Source organism: Notamacropus eugenii, chromosome 2 (genome assembly GCF_028372415.1).
Source record: "Notamacropus eugenii isolate mMacEug1 chromosome 2, mMacEug1.pri_v2, whole genome shotgun sequence".
Taxonomy (NCBI): domain Eukaryota; kingdom Metazoa; phylum Chordata; class Mammalia; order Diprotodontia; family Macropodidae; genus Notamacropus; species Notamacropus eugenii.
The window spans coordinates 61,395,098-61,416,750 of NC_092873.1; the positions used below are offsets into that span (position 1 = coordinate 61,395,098).

The 21,653-nt window shown below is 44.3% G+C and overlaps 2 protein-coding genes across 8 annotated transcripts in view; both read right to left on the bottom strand.

Annotated features, from left to right (window-relative positions):
* Positions 1-2,629: 2,629 nt before the first annotated feature.
* Positions 2,630-4,826, bottom strand: PRLH (prolactin releasing hormone). Its single transcript, XM_072640649.1, has 2 exons — positions 4,427-4,826; positions 2,630-2,891 (listed from the first exon to the last, which is right to left on the bottom strand). The coding sequence occupies exons 1-2, from the start codon at positions 4,524-4,526 to the stop codon at positions 2,728-2,730; spliced, it is 264 nt and encodes an 87-aa protein (XP_072496750.1). The 5' UTR covers positions 4,527-4,826; the 3' UTR covers positions 2,630-2,727.
* An 11,574-nt stretch (positions 4,827-16,400) lies between these two features.
* Positions 16,401-21,653, bottom strand: part of MLPH (melanophilin) — a 63,620-nt gene continuing 58,367 nt past the window's right edge. For 3 of the 7 annotated variants that reach the window (XM_072640654.1, XM_072640653.1, XM_072640651.1), the window contains 3 exons: positions 21,490-21,547; positions 19,206-19,306; positions 16,955-17,930 (listed from right to left, as the gene is read on the bottom strand). In XM_072640654.1, coding sequence (XP_072496755.1) covers positions 17,904-17,930; positions 19,206-19,306; positions 21,490-21,547 — 186 coding nt within the window. In that variant the 3' untranslated portion in view covers positions 16,955-17,903. Of the gene's footprint in view, positions 17,931-19,205; positions 19,307-20,244; positions 20,351-21,489; positions 21,548-21,653 lie in introns of those variants that run through there. The other 4 variants (XM_072640655.1, XM_072640652.1, XM_072640650.1 and 1 more) reach the window with 3 other exon arrangements.

Sequence of the window (21,653 nt, forward strand, 5' to 3'; positions counted from 1 at the left end):
GATACTGAAAAACATTTGGTACCTGGGCTAAACGGCTGGAGGGCTTTCAAGTTTAGACAAAGCCTTCTGGGCCCTTGCCTGTGGTCTTGGGCCTGATTTTTGTCTCCTCTGCCATGAATGTTGGTGTCAGGCTGGGGTGATAGTGCCCTCTGCAGAGCTCTGGGGGAGAAGGGATGGGTGGAAGGCCCAGAGAGACAGACTGAAGTTTAGTAGAGCTAACAAGTTCCTAGTAGAGCTGGTCAAAGGTGAAATGGGCTGCCTTCAAGGGATTGAGCTCCCCATCACTGAAGGTCTCCAAGTGGAGGCTGGATACTGCTTGTTAGTCATGTTATAGAGAGGATTTCTGTCCAGGATGGCCTATGATATCCCTTTCAAACCTGTAACTACATAATCATTAAAAACAACACCAACAACACTGGTCTTGCCCCTGCCAGGAAAACCATCAGTAGTGTTGTGTATCTGAGGCAGTATGGCCTACTGTATAGAGATCCAGCTATGGAGTTCAAGTCCTGTATTCAAGTTCTGCCCCTAACACCTGCTGCCTGTGTAACCCGGTTAAATCCTACCTTCTCAGTGCCCTCCCGGTGATTCTCTAAGACTGTCAGGTATTGATCAGTCATTGGTCTGAGTCCATGGAGGGACTTTCCACACTGGGAGTTATCCACAAGTTGATGCCAAGTGTGGATCAAAGTAAAACACCATCTCACTTTTTCAATCGTTGAGGCTTGAAGTTTTCCCGTGGCCATTTTGTTCATCCCTTTATTTATTTAATATGAATGAAGCCAAGGCGATGAGATCAGTCCTTGGGGTGGCCAGATGATTGCCTTGAATATATCCTACAGATTGAGGGTATAGGGGCAGGGGACTCGGCTGAGAGCCTGGACTGCTAGGCTTGTCTGACTGATTGTCTGCTGAGAAGCAGTATGGGGTCTCTACAGTGGCCTCTAGACTGACTTTGGGCAGGATATTTTAGCCCTCATTCAGAAGTGTTTTCCTCGTTTATAAAACAGTGAGAATAAAACTTATCCCAGTCACCTCAGGTGGGAGTTTTGAGGAGAATACCTTGTCATGACTTCCCTTTCCATAGGGCTCTTTTCAAAGCATGGTTCTCCACCACCACCAGGATGGACCATCGCTCTGAGTGTGAATCCCAGTGAGCAAGGAGAGAGTTGCCTTTCTCTATGGTATCTCAAGGGAAACCTTGGTTTCCCTGTGAAGGTGAAATGTCTCCAAGTTTGACTCCAAAGATGACATGGGAGAAGGTACTTTCTTTCACTTTCTGGTAGACTCGGGGAGGGGGGGGATATGGGGATATGGGGATATGGGCATAAAGCACCAACTGTAATGCTAGGCTTTGGAATATATTGGTTAGTTTTCCTGAATATTGTTCTCCTCCCTCTTTCTTATTCTTCATTAGGAGGGATGGTTCTCTGAGAGGCAGGATACTTTGGGGAATGTAGGTGTTGTGAAAACAAAATATTAATATGATTTCATTTTTTTTCAAGTTGGAACATCTCAAGTCTTTGCTTTGGATGCTACTTCTGTCTCCTCCCCTCCCTCTCCTTTTCCTCTTCCTCCTCCTCTTCCTGTTCCTTTCCTTCTTTCTCCACTTTTGTCTCCTCAGCTGGGCACTGAAGATGCCAGCATTCTTTCTCCCCTGTGGACAGTCAGGGGAGTTGTCTTCTTGGAGGCTTTGTTCACTGAGGAAAGGCTGTGCAGCTCAGGGTGAGGCCTGATGAAACAGTTTGCTCAGAGAGACTCCAGGAAAGGCTCTGAAAATCAAGGAGGACAAACCAGGATAGCCAGTAATAAGGTGCCTACCTGAGGAAAAGGAGTCAGGAGTCCTGAGGCACTAATCTAGGCCATTGAATTAGAGTCACTGAACTTAGGTTCAAATTCCTTTTCTTACGTTTTCTACCCATGTGATCCTGGGTAAGTCATTCCCCTCCTCCTGGCCTTGGTTTCCTCATCTGTAAAACAAGGGGGTTGGGATAGATAAGCCCTGAGGCTCCTTCTATCTCTAGAGCTGTGTTCCTGTGATCCTATAGATGGAATATTGCCTTCAAAGACCCCATACCTCAAGGTCAGATTCTAGCTGACTTGAATGTGGGCTTTACAGGGGTAGTTGTTTGGTGCATCATCAGTGTATATAGAGAATACCTGGTGTGGAAACTCCTTTCACTGATGGAAACTGGTAACACCTGTAACTTATCAACCTAGAGTATGACCTGGGATGGTGAGAAGTAAAGTGACTTCTCTAGGGTCTTGTAGTCAAGTGTATGTCAGAGGCTTCCTGACTGTATATGTAACAGAGCTCTGTCACATACATTATCTCATTGGCTCTTCATAATAACCCAATTATTACTGCATCATGTAGTAATTAAGCACCTACTGTGTGCCAATCACTCTGCTAAGTGCTGGGGATACATGTCCAAAGAATAGAAGGCCCCCTCCTCTCACTGAGATGAAGTACCCTGTGAGAGGTCTGCTGAAGGAACCATCTTCCCCAGGGAGGTTAAGTAATTTGATGGTCACATTAAATAGTAAATATTAGAGGTGGAATTTGAACTCAGGTCATCACACAACTCTTTGGTTTGTCTTATTTCCAAGCACAGACACTGATTTAAGTAAGATTAAATATTTTTATTTGCCAAGAAAGAAACTAGCAAGTGGAGGAGAAGGGAGAGAGGAGAGAAGGGGTCCGGGTTTATTCCCAACAGATAGGTGTTAGTCATCTTGGACAGAAGCGTTACTCTCCTCCACAGGGAGGCAAGCTTGATGCAGTCCATAAGCAGACCTCTGATAGCCCTCCAAGGCGGCCACCCGTCGGCCAAAGCGGCCCACCGGTCTGATCCCTCGTCCCCTGTACCAGGAAGGGTCGATGTCAGGATCTGCAAGGGAAGAGGCAGGGGGCTGATGAAGAGGCTGAGAGTTCATCCTTCTGCCCACTGCTGTCCAAAGAAGAAACAAGAAATCATCTACTTGTGGAGTGGGATGGTACACACTTACCATTGTTCTGTGACTGATGCACCCCCTAGGGGCTGTGGACAGGGAAGTGGTAGTGTTTCCAAAAGTGCATCCCCCAAGTGCCAGCTACCCAGCTCAGAAATTGCAGCCCTGGAGCCCAAAGAGACCTAAGAGGCCAGTTAGTCCAGCCCCTCATTTTACAGAAGAGGAAACTGAGGCCCAGGGAATTGCTCAAAGTCACTCAAGTAAGAAGGACCTGAGCCACAATTTAACTCCAGGTCCCTTGACTCCAAATCCATTCCTCAGGTGCCTCATCTGTCAAATGAGATGACTGGACTCTTCAGCTTGTGGAGGGGCCCTTCCTGCTGTAATTCTGGGATTCTATATCATGTGTGTATATGTATGTATATATACATGTATGTATATATGTGTGCATATATATGAGTGTATGTATGTGTGTGTGTATATATGTGTTTATATGTATGTGTGCCCATGTTGTTTCCTCCATCAGATCATAAGCTCCTTGAGGGCAGGGACCATTTGGGCCTTTCTTTGTATCATCCCCAGTGCTTAGGACACTGCCTACAATACAGTAGTCACTTAATAAATGCTGACTGACTGAGTCCAAGGGACCTGAGGTTATAGAATACCCCCTGCATAAAGACATGAGAATGTTTTGGAGCAAAGTATGGGAAATGAGGTCTATTTTTACACTGAAAAATCACTGCCTCTAGAGTGCTCTGTGGTGCCCCTGGCAGCAAGGTTTCAACCCTGCACTTTTGAAGGCCATGTTGCTGGTCCTCTCCAGTTGGGAAGGCCTCAAGCTTGAGCCCAGCCTAGCCTGGTGACCAAGGACCAGCCTGACCGAGTCTGGACAGCATCAGCACTCAGTGACCTTCCCAGTGATGAGATCTGGGGCCAGTGCAACTCACGAGGACTGTGATGAATCACTGAGGGGTCCTAGGATTTACCCAGGCACCAGGGTCTCTGGTCTTAATGCAAATGCAGTAGCTGTGCCTGTGTCTTTGGCCATGGCTGTGGCCTTGGTGACTTAGGGCAGAAAATGCCTGTGCTTGGTCTTCAGATTGTGGGAGCCTTTCCCCCATTACAGAGCGCCAAGGACTTGTGAATACTGGGAACTAGCCTCTTGGTATTACTACGTCTCCAGAAAGAAGAGGGCAGTGCTCTAGACCCAGCTTGCCTTCCTTCCTCACTCTACCACCTGAACCAAGCTTTTCTCTTTCCATCTACAGAACATGGTGGAGACCCAGCAGGGTAAGGTGGGGGTTGCTTTTCAGTGAACCCATAATGACAATATCATCAATTTATAGTTGGAAGACATCAGAAGACCAGAGGATCATAGGTTTACAGTGGGAAGGAAGCCAGGGCTTTTGGGTGGGTGTCCTGGAGGAAGGGTGTGGAAGCAGCTTGGACTACTGTGTAGCAAATGGATACTCACTCCTGATCTCCACCGAGCGCTCATGGAACCGGCTTTCCACCTTGGGCAGGGTCAGGCAGGTCAGCAGCAGGTACATGAGGCAGATTGGAAGAAGTTTCATTGTGTTGAGTTCTGCCAGTGAGCAGCTCAGTCCGGAACTCCGTGAGATGTACACCTTACCTGGGGGTGGAGAAAGCCAGATAACTTGAGGGAGGGGTTTAAAATATTTCTGGCAGCTCTGATCACAGGGCTTAGATGCTCTTAGGTTATCTTCCCGCCTCCCCCATCTTACAGAGGAGGAAAATGACGTTCAGAAAAAGGGAATCACTTGTTGAAGGTGATGCAAGTAGAATTGGGAGCCAGGATTGACTCCAGGCCAATTGACTCTGAAACAAATGTTCTTTCCCATTTCTTGAACTGCCTCCCCAAACTGATGATGTGAAAGTGAAAGAGGTAGGCAGGGAAGCGGTGGAGAGGGAGACACACACACACACACACACACACACACACACACACACACACACACACACACACACACACACACCCATACAGAGAGAGAGAGACAGAGACAGAGAAAGAGACAGAGACACAGAGACAGAAGCAAAGTGACAGAGAGAGAGAGGAGAGAGAGGAAGAAAGAGAGAGAAAGAGAGAGAAAAACAGAGCCACAGAGACAGAGGCAAAGAGATAGAGAGAGGGAGGAGAGAGAAGAAGAAAGAGAAAGAGAGAGAGAAAAAGAAAGAGAGAGGAAGAGAGAGAGAGAGACCACACTTGTCACTGTCGCAGGCTCCAGTAGACAGAGTGTGGGACCTGGGGTCACAAGACACTTTCTGAAAACTTGCTTCTGATAATGACCCTCCTTGAGGCACTTTTCATTATCATTGAAATGGTGATAATAACACCCATAGTACCTGACTCACAAATGAAATGCGATCTGTCTGGAAAGTGCTTTGCAAATCTTATAGAAACACGGAGATGCCAGTCATTGTTGAGGGATGACAGCAGCCCTGGAGCCCTGTATTTCCATCAGCACGAGTTATTCTTAAGTCCACAGACATTCTCCAACCCCTGAGAGGCAGTCTGGGTATGGTGCTTATTGGTCACAGGACACAGATAGATCACTTCATCTGTCACTCCATTCTGTCTCTGTGTCTCTCCCTATATCACTTCCCTGTCTTTCTCTGTCTCTGTTTCTCTCCTCTTTGTCTCTTCCCTGTCGCTCTGTCTCTCCATGTCTCTATGTTGTTTTTCATAGTCTTTGTCTCTTCACATCCATCTCTCTTTCTCCCCTTTCTATGCTCCAGCTTTGCTCCTTGTCTCTCTGCTTCTCTTCTCTGCTTTTTGTCTCTGTCTTTTTCTGGCTCTCCCTCTCTGTCCTCTTGTTCTCCTTGCATCTATACATATGTATATTGAATGTAATATAAATATATGACATACATTTGTATATCAAAATGTAAATCACAAGTATGTTCTGAAGTTACTCAAACAGCTGCTTATAGAGTTATGGACCATTGCCTGGAAAAAGTCACTTTTGTTTATTCTCAAACAAAAAGACAAAGCAGATTATCATCATTGGAAACATGGGAGAATGGAGAAACCACTCTTATTCCCATTGGACAATAGGTATAGATTACATAGCTCTCATATCTGGAGAGGTCAACAGAGGACCAAAGGGGCCGAGGGGAACTAGTTTAAGTCCTCAGTCCTGGGTTTGAATCCCACCTCTGACAACAGCTATGTGGCTATGAATCCAGCCTTTGAGTCTCTCTGAGCCTCAGATTTCTCCTCTGTAAAATGGGGGATGCAATATCCTCTGCCAAGTGTAATTGTCAGAACCAAATGAGACATCTGTGTGTTCCACCCCCCACACCCGTTTTGCATGTATAAGTATTTAACATATGTTTGTTGAATTGGATTCGTTTGCTGGATCCCACAGAAGATGATGGGATAATTTAATTAATAAGTAGTTAGGACTTCTCACACCAACCCCAGTGTTGGTGGTTTTTTTTTTCATCGTATCACTTAATTGAGGAAGTTAGTAGGCTTAAAGCAAAGAGATTGAAAAAGTGACATTTAGCATTATTGTGACAGAAGAAATAAGTGAGTTAGTTTTAAAAGCTTTGAAATTCACAAGTTATAAAAACTTTTGAAAGACAGCCACCCACAATCCCCTGCTGACTGCCTCATCTCTTACATTCAACTGGTTTTCAGTCTGTGATAGGTTTTTCTGATCTCTGCAGGTGGCTGGATCAGTAATATTTGATTTTGAGGTACAAGAGGTTGGAAGTCAGGAAGATCTTAGTTCAAATCTTGACTCAGGCACTTACTAGCTGAGGCAGGTCACTTCACCTTTAGCAGACTCAGTTTCCTTATTTGTAAAATTGGGCTAATAATAGCATCCACTCCAAAGAATTATTGGATCAAATGAGATGCTATATATAAGACACTTTGAAAATCTTAAAATACTATAGAAATGTTAGCAATTATAATAATATGATAATAATGTAACAAAAGCTGGTAAAATCAAGAAGGCCTTTCAGAAACTTAACTCCTTCTCCTTTGAGACAAACCCATTGGAAAGTGTGTCCTGCATAAGGATCACAGGGAATGGTGCAGACCTAGTGGGAAAATTGTGGCAGCATGTGGAGCAGAGCAGTCTCCCCATGTTATCTCTGCCTTCATCCCCCCTCACTCCCCTATTCTCATCCCCAGCAAGCACCTACTGCAGCCCCAGAGTCTCTGAGGACCTAGGTTGCTGGAGGGCAGTAGATGCCCATCTCCTTCACCCCAGTCAGATCTCCCCAATGTCAGTAGCCCCATTTGGGTAGAGTATACTTACCGTGTCTCTCTGGGGCAGGTGGGTCTTGCTGGGGTTTGAGTCCAAGCTGAGCTGATGTACCCGGGCCCCCACTTCTTATATTCTCCTTCACAGATTAGGTCATAGGTATACACAGCCTCTCTCCAACCAACTGCCATCACTCCCCCTCCCTAATCTCATTAGGGGAACAGGCACTAAAAAAGGTGAGGATTTGGTTATTTTGAATCACCAGGGATATAATTTGATCCTCCAAATTTTCATTGAGACTTAATAGCCTTTAAGCAGGTTAACTTTGCTTCATGCGCATGGTCGTTGGTGCCCCAGGAAATGAAACATTCTCATCCTAACACCCGTCTCCTCCAAGATCCATTATCCTCACAGTTCAAAGGCAAATCGATATCTATGACCATCTCCCTGCAAGCCTTGTGCTCCATTGCAATGACTCTGCTATTTTCTTCTTCAAAAGGTGAAGGAAGGGAAAAGTGCCATTCTAGACTGGATCCAATTAAGCAAGGAGGAACTGGGGCTGAGAACATACATGAAAGGAATTTGGGGAGGAAATGACCACTTAATCTTAGATTTCACGGTCAACAAGGGCATAGGCAGATACCCAGCCTTGTTTTGGTAGAGATTTCTAAAATGTCAGATAAAAGAGAAAGAAAATCTCATGACCCTCCATCTGTTCTTCAAGGCGAGTTGGCTAAGGAGGAATAGAATGGTCTCCAGAACAGAACTGGCACTACTCAAACACAGATGGTTCCCATGAAGAAGTAAAGGAGAGCAGTGTGGCTGCACAGGGAACTTGTTGGCCAGCTCTCAAAAGCCACAGGAAAGAGGTAGAAGCAAAGATTGGCCCCTGAGGATGAGAGCAGAGGAGGGAAATGGTGCTACAAGACCATTATGAGTGGGAGAACCCAGAACAAGCTCATGGCTTCAATGGATTCCAAGTATTGGCTTTTACTGGCTATGTAAAGACAAAGGAAATATACCCAGATGTCCCATTTCTTGAGCTGCCTCCCCAGGCTGATGATGTGTGAAAGTGAATGAGAGAGACAGAGACAGAGAGACAGACACAGAGACAGAGAAGAACAGAGAAAGGAGACAAACACACACATACAGACAGAGAGAGGGAGAGGGAGAGGAAGATGGGATAGAACCATTATTTCAGAGTGACTAGAATGATCATAATGGATGTGTGGGAGAAGGTAGAATCATTCAACTCATTTTAATTTTGTGAGACTGATAGGGGAAGACAAGAACCCAAATTGAAAGCCAAGATAAAGGAGATGGTAAGAGAGCCCTTAGTTGCCCTCTATCAGTTTAACTCCTCAAGCCCAGAAGTAGCCCAGGGCACTGCAAGAATTCATACTTATTTTCCCTGTGTTGAATTTTAGAATCGTTGGAAAAATCAATGTGGAGAATGGGAGAACTGTTGGAGGAGTAGAAAAGGGCAGATGTCTTGATTTCTGTTTTAAATTTTTTTTCTTTTTTTAATAAATTAATTAATTTTTAGTTTTCAACATTCATTTCCACAAGATTTTGAGTTCCAAATTTTCTCCCCATCTCTTCCCTCCCCCACCCCAAGACACTGTGCATTCTGATTACTCCTTCCCCCAATCTGTCCTCTCTTTTATCACACCCCTCTCTTACCTTATCCCCATCTTTTCTCTTTTTTTGTAGGGCAAGATCAATTTCTATACCCCATTACCTGTATTTCTTATTTCCCAGTTGCATGTAAAAACAATTCTCAATATTCATTCCTAAATCTTTGAGTTCCAACTTTTCTCCCTTCCTCCCTCCCCATACATCCTCACTGTGAATGCAAGCAATTCAATATGGGCTATACATGTGTAGTTATGCAAAAGACTTCTGTAATAGTCATGTTGTGAGACTAACTATATTTCCCTCCATCCTATCCTGTCCCCCTTTTATTCTATTCTCTCTTTCGTTCTTGTACCTCCCCAAAAGTGTTTACTTCTAATTACTCCCTCCTCCCAATTTGCCTTCCTTTCTATCATCCCCACACCCCACTTCTCCTGTTCTTCCCTACTTTCCTGTAGTCTAAGAAAGATTTTCATACCAAATTGAGTGTGCATGTTATTCCCTCCTTAAGCCAAATGTGACAAGAGTAAGGTTCACTTTTTCCCTCTCACTTCTCACCTCTTCCCTTTTCCCCTACATTGAAAAAGCTTTTTCTTGCCTCTTTTATGAGAAATAATTTGTCCCATTCCATTTCTCCCTTTTTCCTCCCACTATATTCCTCTCTCACCCCTTAATTTTATTTTTTTAGGTATCATCCCTTCCTATTCAACTCACCCTATGCCCTCTGTCTATATGTATATAATTCCTCCTGAAGTGGACATTATTTCCCCTCCCCCCCAGAGCCCCTGGGTTGAGAAATGTCTGTTGAGTTTCTAGGCAGGGTTGGGTCTAGTAGCCACTTACTGTTAGTGGCTACACTTTCTGTTGTACCCCTTTGCCTAGCAGCTGCCTGGGCCCCCATCTCTGTTGTGCCCCTTTGCCTAGCAGCTGCCTGGGCCCCCATCTCTGTTGTACCCCTTTGCCTAGCAGCTGCTTGGGCCCCCCTCTCTGTTGTGCCCCCCCTTGCCTAGTAGTACCTAGGAGCCCCTGTCAAAACTGTTCTGTGAAAAATGTGTGCTGTTGGAACCACAAGGCTAATGTGGACATTCGCCGGCTAATAAAGATACTCCCAAATTCTCAATTGTCTCTTGCCTGTGCCTGTCTCGGTCTGTCCATTTCACTCCAACTACCCAAATACTGAGAAAAGTCTCAGGAGTTACAAATATTATCTTTCCATGTAGAAATGTAAACAGTTCAACTTTAGTAAGTCCCTTATAATTTCTCTTTCCTGTTTACCTTTTCATGGTTCTCCTGATCCTTGTGTTTGAAAGTCAAATTTTCTATTCAGCTCTGGTCTTTTTGTCAAGAATGCTTGAAAGTCCTCTGTATCATTGAATGACCATTTTTTCCCCTGAAAAAATTTTGCTGGTAGGTGACTCTTGGTTTTATTTCTAGTTCCTTTGACTTCTGGAATATCGTATTCCAAGCCCTTTGATCCCTTAATGTAGAAGCTTGCTAGATTTTGTGTTATCCTGATTGTATTTCCACATTACTTGAATTGTTTCTTTCTGGCTGCTTGAAATATTTTCTCCTTGACCTGGGAACTCTGGAATCTGGCTACACTATTCCTAGAAGTTTTTCTTTTTGGATATCTTTCAGGAGGTGAGCAGTGGATTCTTTCAATATTTATTTTACCCTCTGGTTCTAGAATATCAAGGCAGTTTTCCTTGATAATTTCATGAAAGATGATGCCTAGGTGCTTTTTTTTTTTGACTGTGACATCTAGGTGAAAGAGCTTTTTCACTGACTTTTGAAACTGTTTCTGGTGTTTGTGGGTTGAAGAATCTGGGAACCACAGGTGCTACCCAGGATTCCACACCCTAAAGCTTGCTCCAGTCCTGTCCCTGCCACACTGCACAACCAAGGCTGGGCTGCACTCTGTGGGCTGCACTCTGCTCTGAGCCTGGTGACATAGACCTTTCCTGTTGGCCTTCTAGGCTGCCTTGGGTTAGAAATCTCTTTCACTCTGTTGTTTTGTGGCTTCTGCTGCTCTAGAATTTATTTAGAGTCATTTTTGCAGGTATTTTATGGGCTTTGGGGGAAGAGCTACAGCAGGTCTGTTCTACTCCACCATCTTGGCTCCACTCCCCTTGATTTCTAAAAAGGGGAAGAAGGTGAATTCTTCACATTACTGACTGGTGACCTTGACTTCAATGCCTGCTGGAATTCTAGAATATATCCTTAAAGACAGTTTGTGAGATCTTAGCTAGGAATGTGGTAATCATTGCCAGCCAGAAGATCTGGGTTCAAATCCTGGTTCTGCTACTTATGCATCCTGGGTTTACTTAAAAATATTTCTTTCTTCTGAATCTTCTCTTCAAACTAACCCAAAGATGTCAATATATAAAGGAAAACAAAAAAAGAGCAATGTAAGAGAAATTGTACACTTTTATATCTATGAACACATATCTCTTAGTAGAATGCCCCTTGAGAGCAAGAACTAGCTTACTTCCCACATTGTAACCCCAGCACCTAGCTCAGTATCTGGATCATAATAAGACCTTGGGTAAGTTATGCAACCCACTCAGCATCTCAGCTCCTTCATCTCTAACACTGTATAAAATGGCATCTAATGTCTCTTCTAGTACCAAGTCTATAATCCTATGCTTTCTTTTTTCACCAGGTAGCAAAAATAGTTGAGTTGGTGGAGAAATGGAGTCCATGCAAGATTTGAGAAGGGGGATGTTTGCCCCCAAAGGAAGTGGGTGGGAAGTCCAGGAGAAGAGTTACAAGGTGATGGGACCTTTGGAGTGACTCCCCCAGAGCATGCTGGGAACAAAGACAATTCTGAGTATAACTTTTATTATCCCCATTTTACAGAGTGGAAAACTCAAGTTCATGAAGTAAAATGAATTGCCCATGGTTACATAGCTGTTGTCAGAGTTGGGATTTGAATCCAGGTCTTTCTGATCCCAAGTCCCTGATTTTCCAGTATGCTGGCAATTCTTACTTTTTAGGTATAATTCCCAGATCCTGAAAGTCCTTTGTTACCTTATAAAAGTGTCCACTAGGGATCAGTGATGCTTAACCCCATACACTTTTTTCTATCTTGTGGAGCTTTTCCTTGGCTGTAGTTGGTAGAACCCTAAACCAGTCAGGGATTGCATAGAAAATGTTAAGAAAAATGCTACGTGGGCTCTGAGAACTAGTGTGGTATGGAAAGAAAGAACATCACATTTGGAGTTAGAAGAGCTGGGCTCAAATTTGAGTTGGGATTTAAAGAATGCATGGGAATTCATCAAATGAAGAGAACGGAACAGGGCTTTCCTAGCATAGGAAACTATATGAGGTGGGAATATGCTAGGGATGTTCTGGGGCCAGAAAGTAGTCTCATTTGCCTGGAATAGAGGGAGCAGTAAGGGGAGAAGGATAGGCCCCAGAAAGCTAGGGTGGTGCCAGATTATGAAGGATCTTGAGTGCCATTTATTTTCCTTTGTTTCTTATCACCAGTAGTGGGGAAAGACTCAGAATTGACCTGGGAAGCTCTGCTCAGCTACCCTGAGCTTTCAGGTGCCACCTGGGCGTAGTTGTGTGGGCATCATCAATTGTAATACTTAAGATGTATAGAAAAAGAGGAACAAAGAAGAGCTGCTAACTATTCCATCACATGGGCAATGTGGTACAACAAATGGGTACAACTGAAGGCAAAAGAAGGGGACCTTGGACACAAATAGCAAGCCATCTACTTCAGTAGCCCTGACATCCAGAATGCACCCAGGTACTCTGATGTCTGTGCCATCATGTGCCAGATTGTCAAAGTAAGCTTCCTGCAGCGCAGTTTGGTCTTGTCACTCCCTTGTTGACAAAGCACTACTGGTTCCCTATTGCTCAAGGATCAAATACAAATGATTACTTTTTAAAGCCTTTTACAATCTGCTTCCCTCGAGTTTTCTGCCCTTAGACATTACCCAGAGGATCATGAGGTTAGAGTTGTAAAGCCAGTCCGTCCACCTCCCTCCTTTTACAGTCAATTAATCAACATTTATTAAGCACCTATTATGTGCCAGGCATTGTGTTAAGTGCTGAGGATACAAGAAGAGGGAAGAGACAGTCCTTGCCCTTGAGAAGTTCCAGTGGATGGGGAAAGTGAAGGAGGGAAAGTGACTCTAGGACCTCAGGGGCAGAGGTGGCAACAGATGACACCTGCACTTTGTCTTTCGTTTTCTATTTTGAATGGGGTCAATTTCTTTGCCTATTGAGTGGTAACAGGTTTGGTGTTTTGGGAGGAATGCTGGACCTATGGACTGCAAAAGACCTGAGTTGCAATTTTGGTTTTGATATTTATTAACTTGGCATTTCCCATCCTGCCTCTGCCTCTGTGACCCCTAACTTAGAGGATCAGCTTGTGTGACCCCTCCAAACAGCCTCCTGCCTCCTCCTTTTTGATTTACTGAGTGAATAGTAAAGATGTATGTCCCCTATTTACCTAACTGTGGACTCCTTGTGCTCTGAGCCCCTCTCCCTGGTCCTCGAAGGCAGGGATGTACAGAAACAAGGCACATAGTGAAAAAGAGCACTGGGTGTCAAATGAAGGGATTAGAGACTTTGGGCTGGAAGGGACCTTTGAGATCATGGAGCCCAAAGTACTCATGTCATAGATGGAGAAACTGAGGAACAGAGAGAGACTTGTAAAGCCTCACCCAGATAGCAAGTGACAGAGCAGGCTTTACCCCCAGGAACCTGGGGAGTGAAGTGGAGTAAGCCCTGGCTCAAGTTCAAGTCTCAATTCTGAGGCCTTAGTGACCTTGGACAAGTCAATGCCCATCCCAGCTTCAGTTTCCTCCTCTATAAAATGAGGGCATTGGACCAGCTGATCACTGAGGCCCCTTCCAGTTCTTAATCTATGACCCCAAGAGATGAGTGAAGGGGAGGGAGGGGAATTAACAGTTTTCCCCCAACCTCACCAAGGGAGCATACCCTGGAGCCCCTCCTCAGAAGGTATTGTGGGATGGGACAAGGCTGGGTGTGAGCTATATGGATGTGCTGGAGTGGAGGCATGGGGAAAGGGGAGACTAGGTGGGGCAGGGGAATCAAATCTCTTGGCAGACACTCTCCCTACTTCCCAGGAATAGGCACCAGGAAAGAGATGGATGGAGGGAACATGGGAGGCTGCTCCTCCCCAGCACTGTGGGGGCAGGAACCTGGGCGTGACCCCCAGCCAGTGTGTCATGGTGCCCAGACAGTGAGACATTAGTTCTGCCCTCCCTATGCAATCCTCCCCTCCAATGGGTTAGGATCATAGATCCAAAATTCTCTTCTGGAGGCTGACTGTATCCTTGTGGGCTCATACTCCCAAGGGTCTAGAATATGAACAACTTTGGGGAGCCCACAAAACTGCACCTGAGCTGAACTTTGAAGGAACTAGGGACTTTAGCCTGAGGGGGCATTGCAGCTAGAGTGCTAGATTAGGAAGATCTGAGTTCAAATCCTACCAGAGACTTTTCCTAATTGTAGATCACCTCTTCCAGTCTCAGTTTTCTCATCTGAAAAATGGAGATAAGATCACCTACCTCACAGGGTTGTGGTGAGAATCAAATGAGATCACATAGGTACAGTGTTTTGCAAATCTTCAAGCCCTCTATAAAGGCTAATTCTTATTGTTATTACTACCCTGAGAGGGAGGCGTGAGCAGGGTGTGCATTTCAGGAATCTGGATGAGCCAGTGCAAGGTTAAGGAGGTGGAGATGGATTACCATAAGTGAGAAACAGCAAAAAGGACAGAGTGATTGGCGGAAGGTAATATAAAAGAAGTCTGGAAAGGTAGACTAGTACTAGGTTGGGAAGAACACTGAATGCCAAACAAGATTGATGTGTGTGTTTCATTTTGTCCAAGAGACAATAGGGAACCACTGAAAGTTCTGGAGGAGGAGAATTACACAAGGTTACCTTAATCTTTATTGTTCTTGTTCAATTGTTTCAGATTCTCTGTGACCCTATTTGGGGTTTTCTTGGCAAAGATACTGGGGTAGTTTGCCAGTTCCTTCTCCAGATCATTTTACAGGTGAGGAAACTGAGGCAAATGAGGTTAAGTGACTTGCCTGGGTTTACACAGCTAGTGAATGTCTGAGGGCAGATTTGAACTCAGGGAGATGAGTCTTCCTGATTTCAGGCCAGGTGCTCTGTGCACTATGGCACCACCTAGCTTCCCTGTCTTCTTAGAACACTTGTTTTGGAGGCTATTGTGTGTGGCCAGTACAGCATAGGGAGGTCAGCTTCCCAACCAGGAAGACCTGGGTTCAAGACTCATGTTAGATATGTACTGGCTTTGTGACCCTGGTTAAGCAGCTGGCCCCTCCTCAGAAGGTATTGTGGGGTGGGACAGGGCTGGGTATGAGCTATGTGGATGTGCTGGAGTGGAGGCATGGGGAAAGGGGAGACTAGGTGGGGCAGGGGATCAAATCTCTTGGCAGACACTCTCCCTACTTCCCAGGAATAGGCACCTGGCTGGGAAGTTGAGGTTTGGTGCCTCAGAAAACTGGGAAAAAATTGTCAAGGAGTTGCTATTTGGAAGGATTTCCCATACTAAGAGTTACCCACAATGATAAAGTCATAACTTTGGACAAAAAAATATTAGAGGGGGGAAATGGCAGCCAAGAGTCCAGATAGGAAGCAATTAGAATTTCTGGTGGAGAGATGATGAGGTTCTCAACACTGAATTCCACATCTAAGACCTGGATTCTGATCCAGGCCTTGTCTCTCACTATCTCTGTGACCTTGGGCAGGTATTTTCCTTCCTTAGGTCTCAGTTTCCTTCTCTGAGAAATGAAGGATTGGACGACATGAGGGACTGCTAAGATTCCTTCTCTCTTGGAGTCCCTTTCATCTTTCAAAGGTAGCAGCTAGTGCAGAGTCGGGGGGAAGAGGGCTGCGGTGGGAGTCCTGGGGTGGCTTCTGCCATTTCTGGACAAATCACTGAAGGAGTTGGGCCACATGATCTCTGAGATTCCTTCTAGCTCCATATCTGGGAGCCTCTGTTTGTATCTAAGAGAGGTGAATAATGGGCGCATTTGGGCCGAGGACCAAGAATCCTTTAATATTTCTTAGCATAGAGTTACTAGATTGTTATCAACAATTCCCAGTGTAGGATTCAGAGTCTGAGCCATCTTTCTGAAGTTCTCAGGGGCAACCAGGTAGACCCAGGACCTCATAAAATTATGGGCCAAAGCTGCTGAGGATGTCAGGTCCCAGAGCCTGAGATGATGCCTTCTCTTCATTTTACTCTTATGCTAGGAGAGGAATGAATGTTCTTGCTGCTCTGGACCTCAGTTCCCTCTTTGGAGTTGGACACATCTAGGATTCCATGATCTCCTTAAGTGCCAGGTATTGGGCTAAGAGCTGAGGATAGAAATACTAAGGCAAGCCAGGCCCTGACCTCCAGGAGATGACGTTACTGTGTGATTGTGTTAGTGGATGCCAGTGAGATGCAAGCCACCAGCACGGAAGTGAGTGGAGGGCATGAATTCTCTACAGTCTTGTTTGAGGGACCAGTGGCACAGGGGAGTTTTGTAATATGAATGAAGGAGAACATCATTCATCACTGCTTGAGCGTAGCTGTTGTTATTAAGTATTAAGTTATTAAGCAAGAGAAAGGTGCCGGGGTAGGTACAACAGTTTGCAGCACATTGCCAGAATGTATGTGGGGAGTTAGCTTGGAGGTGTCATAAAGCACACACCTTTGATTGACCAGCTAAGGAGGCAGGCCAGTCTTGTAGCATGAGAAAACAAGAACCAATGGATAGCCCAGGTGTGACATGGCCACCCCAGCCATTGAAAGAATCAGACAAAGTGTTCTCTCTACAGTAAGAGCTTCATGGCGAAAAGACAAAACGGTGTAGAGTATGAAATCAAGGAGGTTATGATCAGCATTGGTAGAGGTTGCGTAGTTAGGGTGCTTGACAGGGACTCAGGAGGACCCAGGGTCCAATCTGCCTCATCTCTTTCCCAGGTGTGTGACCTGGTCAAATCTCTCACTATTCTGGGTCTCAGTCTCCTTATCTGTAAAATGAGAACAATGGTTGCCCTTGCCTCATAGGATTATTGTAAGGGTCAAATGAGATGATGCCTATAAAGTGCTTTTCAAGTCTTAAAAGTGTTATATAAGTGTGAACTATTATTATTAGCAGTAGCAATATTATTAGTAGTGGCAATATGAATGCTGATAAAATTAGAGATTCATCAAAACATCAAGTTAAAGTGAATCTGTCACTCTGCCCCTCTCTCTCTTTTCTGTGCCTCCTCTTTGCTCTCTCTCTCCCCCTCTCCTCTTCTCTTTCTTCTTCCCTCCCTCTTTTTTCCTCCCTGTCTCTGTGTCTGTCTCTGTGTGTCTCTCCCTCTCTTTTCCTCTGTCTCTGTGTCTCTTTCCCTCTCTCTGTATGCATGTATACACACATATTTATATATGCTGATTTCTAGTGGCCTTTCATACATCCTTTCTTTTCATTATGGTAATAGCAATAATGGCTAGAAAAGCAATACAAGAAAGTAATTATCTAATAGGTATCTAAATGTGTCTTTGAGGGTTGATATTCACTTTCTAAGTGATATAGATATGCATCCCAGTTTTGCTCCACATTACCTGGGTGACCTTGACAAATCCCTTCCCTTTCCAGCATCTTAGTGTTTTCATGGATTTCAGGGGCATTGGATTAGATAACTTCAAATGTCTCTTTCTGCTCTAAATCTATGATTCTATATTTCTATGAGTGGATGTTCTCTAAGGGCCCTCCTAGCTCTAAATCTATGAGCCTATGGAGTATAAATTCATAGCCCTATTCAACTGGAAAGAAACACAGCATCAGGTAGCAAGTAGGTTGCAGTGTTCTGGGAAGTGGTGGGTCACCTAGTTCTCTTCTTAAGTTCACTCTGCAGAGACTTGGAGGAAAAGCTGACAACCATTATTATCTTGAAGCTGGAATCCCACACAAGCAGTGTTTTCTCTTTTCTCCAAGGAAGAATTGAGGAGGGAGAAGAAAATAATGGTAGTGATAGTGGAGGAAACATGAGTCATTCTTTATGTGACTTCTGTGGTGAAGGTCTTCTTTAAGGCTGATGGGTCATCACAGGTTTCTGGGGAGTATCGAAAAAAGAAAACAAATGTTAAAAACCACTCAAATGAAATTTTGAGCCCCCTAACACTTCACTGCTGTTCTCACATGTTAGCCAGAGCTGGTTATTATATTATTAGTCAATTAGCCTCTTGATGACTAGCGACGCCATTCAAAAATTTAGGTTAATGATAACTTCTCTTAGCCTTGCCTATGATGATGAGGATGATGATTCGCTCTTGCATCTTCCCCTCTCAATTAAAGTCAAATCTTGCTTTTTCTATTTCCAAGGCATTTGCCTCCTGTCCCCATTTCTCCACTCCTACAGCTACCACCCTGATTTATCCCTCATCACCTCTCACTTAGACTGTTGCAATGACTTCTTAATTGGATCAATGAGATCATCTTAGAGGACCAAAACCAGGTAATGGTAAAGCACTTTGTTGACTTGAAACCACCACATTCATGTTAGTTATTACAACAACCACCACGACTGTTATTATTGTTAGTTATTATTGTTAGTCTTTCTGCATCCAACCATTCTTCCAACTCATCTTTCAATGTAATTACTAACGAGGTTCTCCTAAAGTGTGGATGTGACCATGTCACTTCCTACTCAGCAGACTCTACTGGTTCCTTATCATTCAAAGCTCTCTTTGGAATTTAAAGCCCTTTGCAACCTGACCTTTTCCTACCTTTCTGGTATTTTACTTTACTCCACTTCACATATGCTATAGTCTACCCCCACTGGTCTGTTTACTTTTTATCCCTCCCCTGTGATGTTCTATCTCTTGCCTACAGACATTTGTCCTGGCTATCCTCCATGCTTGGAAGGCCCTCCTTTTTCACCTATGCCTCTTGAAATCCCTGGCTTCCTTCAAGACTCAACTCAAGACCCTCCAGGAGGCTTTTCATAGTCTCTCTGCCAGCCCACTCCCCATCCTCCAGCTCCTGGAACCTTCTCCTCTAAAGTCACCTTTCATCTTCTCAGTATATGTCTTGTATATGCCTGTTTATATACCTAGTGTCTATCCTATTTGAATGTTAGCTCCTTGAGGGCTGGGATTGTTTCTTCATTTTTTTGGTCCCCTTAGCACTTAGTGCCAAGCACCTAATGTTTAATAAATGCTTGTTGACTGATACTGAGTATCCAATTTTTTTCGAGTTATTTTTGACCATCTTCTTCTTCACCTTAGCTTGGCTTAAGACTAAGCTGGCACGTATTATGGGTATTTAGCAATACCCATAATAGACTCATTGGGATGAAGTATGAAATTGAATGGGATGAGAGTCTTACTGCAAAGATGTGATCCGCCCTTCTGTTATTCACATTGGGATTTCTTTGGGTCAAGGATCCTCGGTAAACTGATTTTCGGCGGAAAGGGTCATCAACTCTGTCTTCATGGGAAACAAAAGGTTTGATTTAATCACTAAGCTAGGTTTAAACTATCGAAGACAACAGCAGTTTCCATGGTGGTCCCTAGAACAAGCCTAACTAGACACTCAACCAATGCGATCTCTCTTCCCCCTCAGCACCTTGGACAGTAGCCTGAAAGATCAATAGTGTCTGAAAGGACAGTTATAACTTACAAGATGATATCAGAGGATAACTCAATGTGTACTTTGTTTACCCTGAATCAAAGATTAACGTTCTCCTTCAACATTCATCCATCCATTCAATGAACATGTATTAAACTCTTATTTTGTGCTTAGGCTAGGTGCTGGAGAAAGACAAAAGCAAAATCATTCCCATCCTCCCCCTAAGAAGCTTGTATTCTACTGGGGGCATAGGGCATTTAAAACAGCTACATAAATAAAATATAATTCAGGTGAAAAGCACTAGTAGTTTAGAGAATCATGAAAGACCTCATGTTGGAGGTGGCACCTGAATTTAACACTGAAAGAAGCTAAAGATTCTGAAAGCTGGAGATGAGGAGGAAGCATAATCCTGGTATAGGGGACAGTCTATTCAAAGGCATGGAAGTGGGAAATTCATGATGCCTCTGTTCACAGATGGCCTTTGAAGGCAGCTGTGGTCCATAAATCCTTCATCAGAGATGAACCTGACTCAACTTATCTAGACTAATCTTTGAGACAGACACCATCATTAGAACTTCACTTGAAGACTTTCCAGCCTGACCAGGCCTGAGAGAGCTTGCTGTCCATGGGTGAAGCCTGGAGAATTTATGAGGAAATGGGATGAGGAATATGAGTGAGAACCAGAGGATCAGGAATAGGGTATTATTGCAACACCCTCCTCATCTCAAATTCAGTTCCTTTTCACCCCAATTATCTGGAACCCTGATGAGATCTAGAAAGTAAACAAAAAAGCTCACTGAGCATCCTGAATGGAACTCATCAAATCCAAACACTCTTCCTTCAGACCCTCCCTTAAAGCCTATTTTCTCTTGTTTCAGTGAGCAGTTCAGCTGGTTGTCAAACCTGTAGCAGATTAGAAATAGCCAGTTAGAAAGGCACTGCTAGAGGGAGGCACACTGACAGCAGAGAGGAGTGATGATAAAGGACAAAACAGGCAAACTATTCAAAACAGTTAGGAACACAACAAGCACAGCCCTGGGGAGATGGGGGTCAGTTAATGCCATGATGAACTGTACTATACAGCTTAAAGACAGGTGGGGTGAGGGGAGTGGTGGGGTGAATCACTGAACTGGGTCTTGCTCCTAACAATGACCTGGAGGCATCAAGATAATGATACATTCCATCCCCTGGACTCTGTTGAAGGAGGAAGAGGAACAGGTGATATAGGCTAAAAAGATTTTCCCATAAAGCCACAGGGATTTGGGCAAGGTTAGTAACATGCTTTCTAAGTTAAAGGCCACATCCTTCCTTTTCATTAACAAATTACAAAAGTGGAAAAAGGCATGTGATATACCTCTTGCAAGCATAATATCTGATGATTTTGCTGAACTATTTTGGGGGAACATATTGGGGTGGGGTGGAGGGGGTTGGATTTTTGTTGTTGAGAACTCAAATCAAATCAATTGAACAAGGCTTTATCTTCTATTATGGCACAATAAATCATCTCTGTTAGGTTCTGGAGATACAAAGATAAAATGGAGTAGATCCTGCCCATTTTCTTGAAGGGATACAACATACACACTAGGTTGAGTATATTGGGCAAATACAAACCATATCCCAAGCAGTACAGAGTGACTTCAGGAGCCCTGACCAGTGAAGGGACCAGGAGTGGCAATTTGATGGCCTCCTTGGCCATTGTGAACATAGTCCCCATGCGCCAGCCAAGGACCTGGCTTCTTATTCCCACTCTGTCACCTAGTGACTGCGTGGCCAGGAGGTGTTTGTTGTGTTTAAAACAAAATGGCCTTGGTTTTTAAAGGGGCAGCCTTTATCTTGAGTTTCTGGAGTGACCAGTTTCTGGAGGGTTCCAGACTGCTGAGTTTTCCTTGTACTCACAACACACATGCAGTGGAAGCTGAGTCTGGTCACTTAACCCTTGCCAAGTCCCCAGAATGTTGCTTCTTTTCAGTTCCCTAAACATTTGTCTCTAAAGTCCCTGTCTCCTCTTGGCTCCCCCAGCAGGCAGACCTGATGATTCTTACCTTGAAGTTTAAGAGAATTATTGCGTATTCTCCTCTGGACACGTGACCTAGCCATTACCTATAAGAGAAAGAAGACTTTTGGCTTGAGTCTTCCCTGAATCCTAAGGGTCAACTCCTTGGGAGGTTGAGAGGGGGCAGAGGGAAGACTCAATGCTTGAAGTTTT

Excerpts from the sequence above, each read along its gene's own strand:
- PRLH (XM_072640649.1), bottom strand. The coding sequence starts at position 4,526 with ATGAAACTTCTTCCAATCTGCCTCATGTACCTGCTGCTGACCTGCCTG. Across the intron at positions 2,892-4,426 it reads GCGCTCGGTGGAGATCAGGA|ATCCTGACATCGACCCTTCC; the intron begins GTGAGTATCCAT and ends CTTCCCTTGCAG.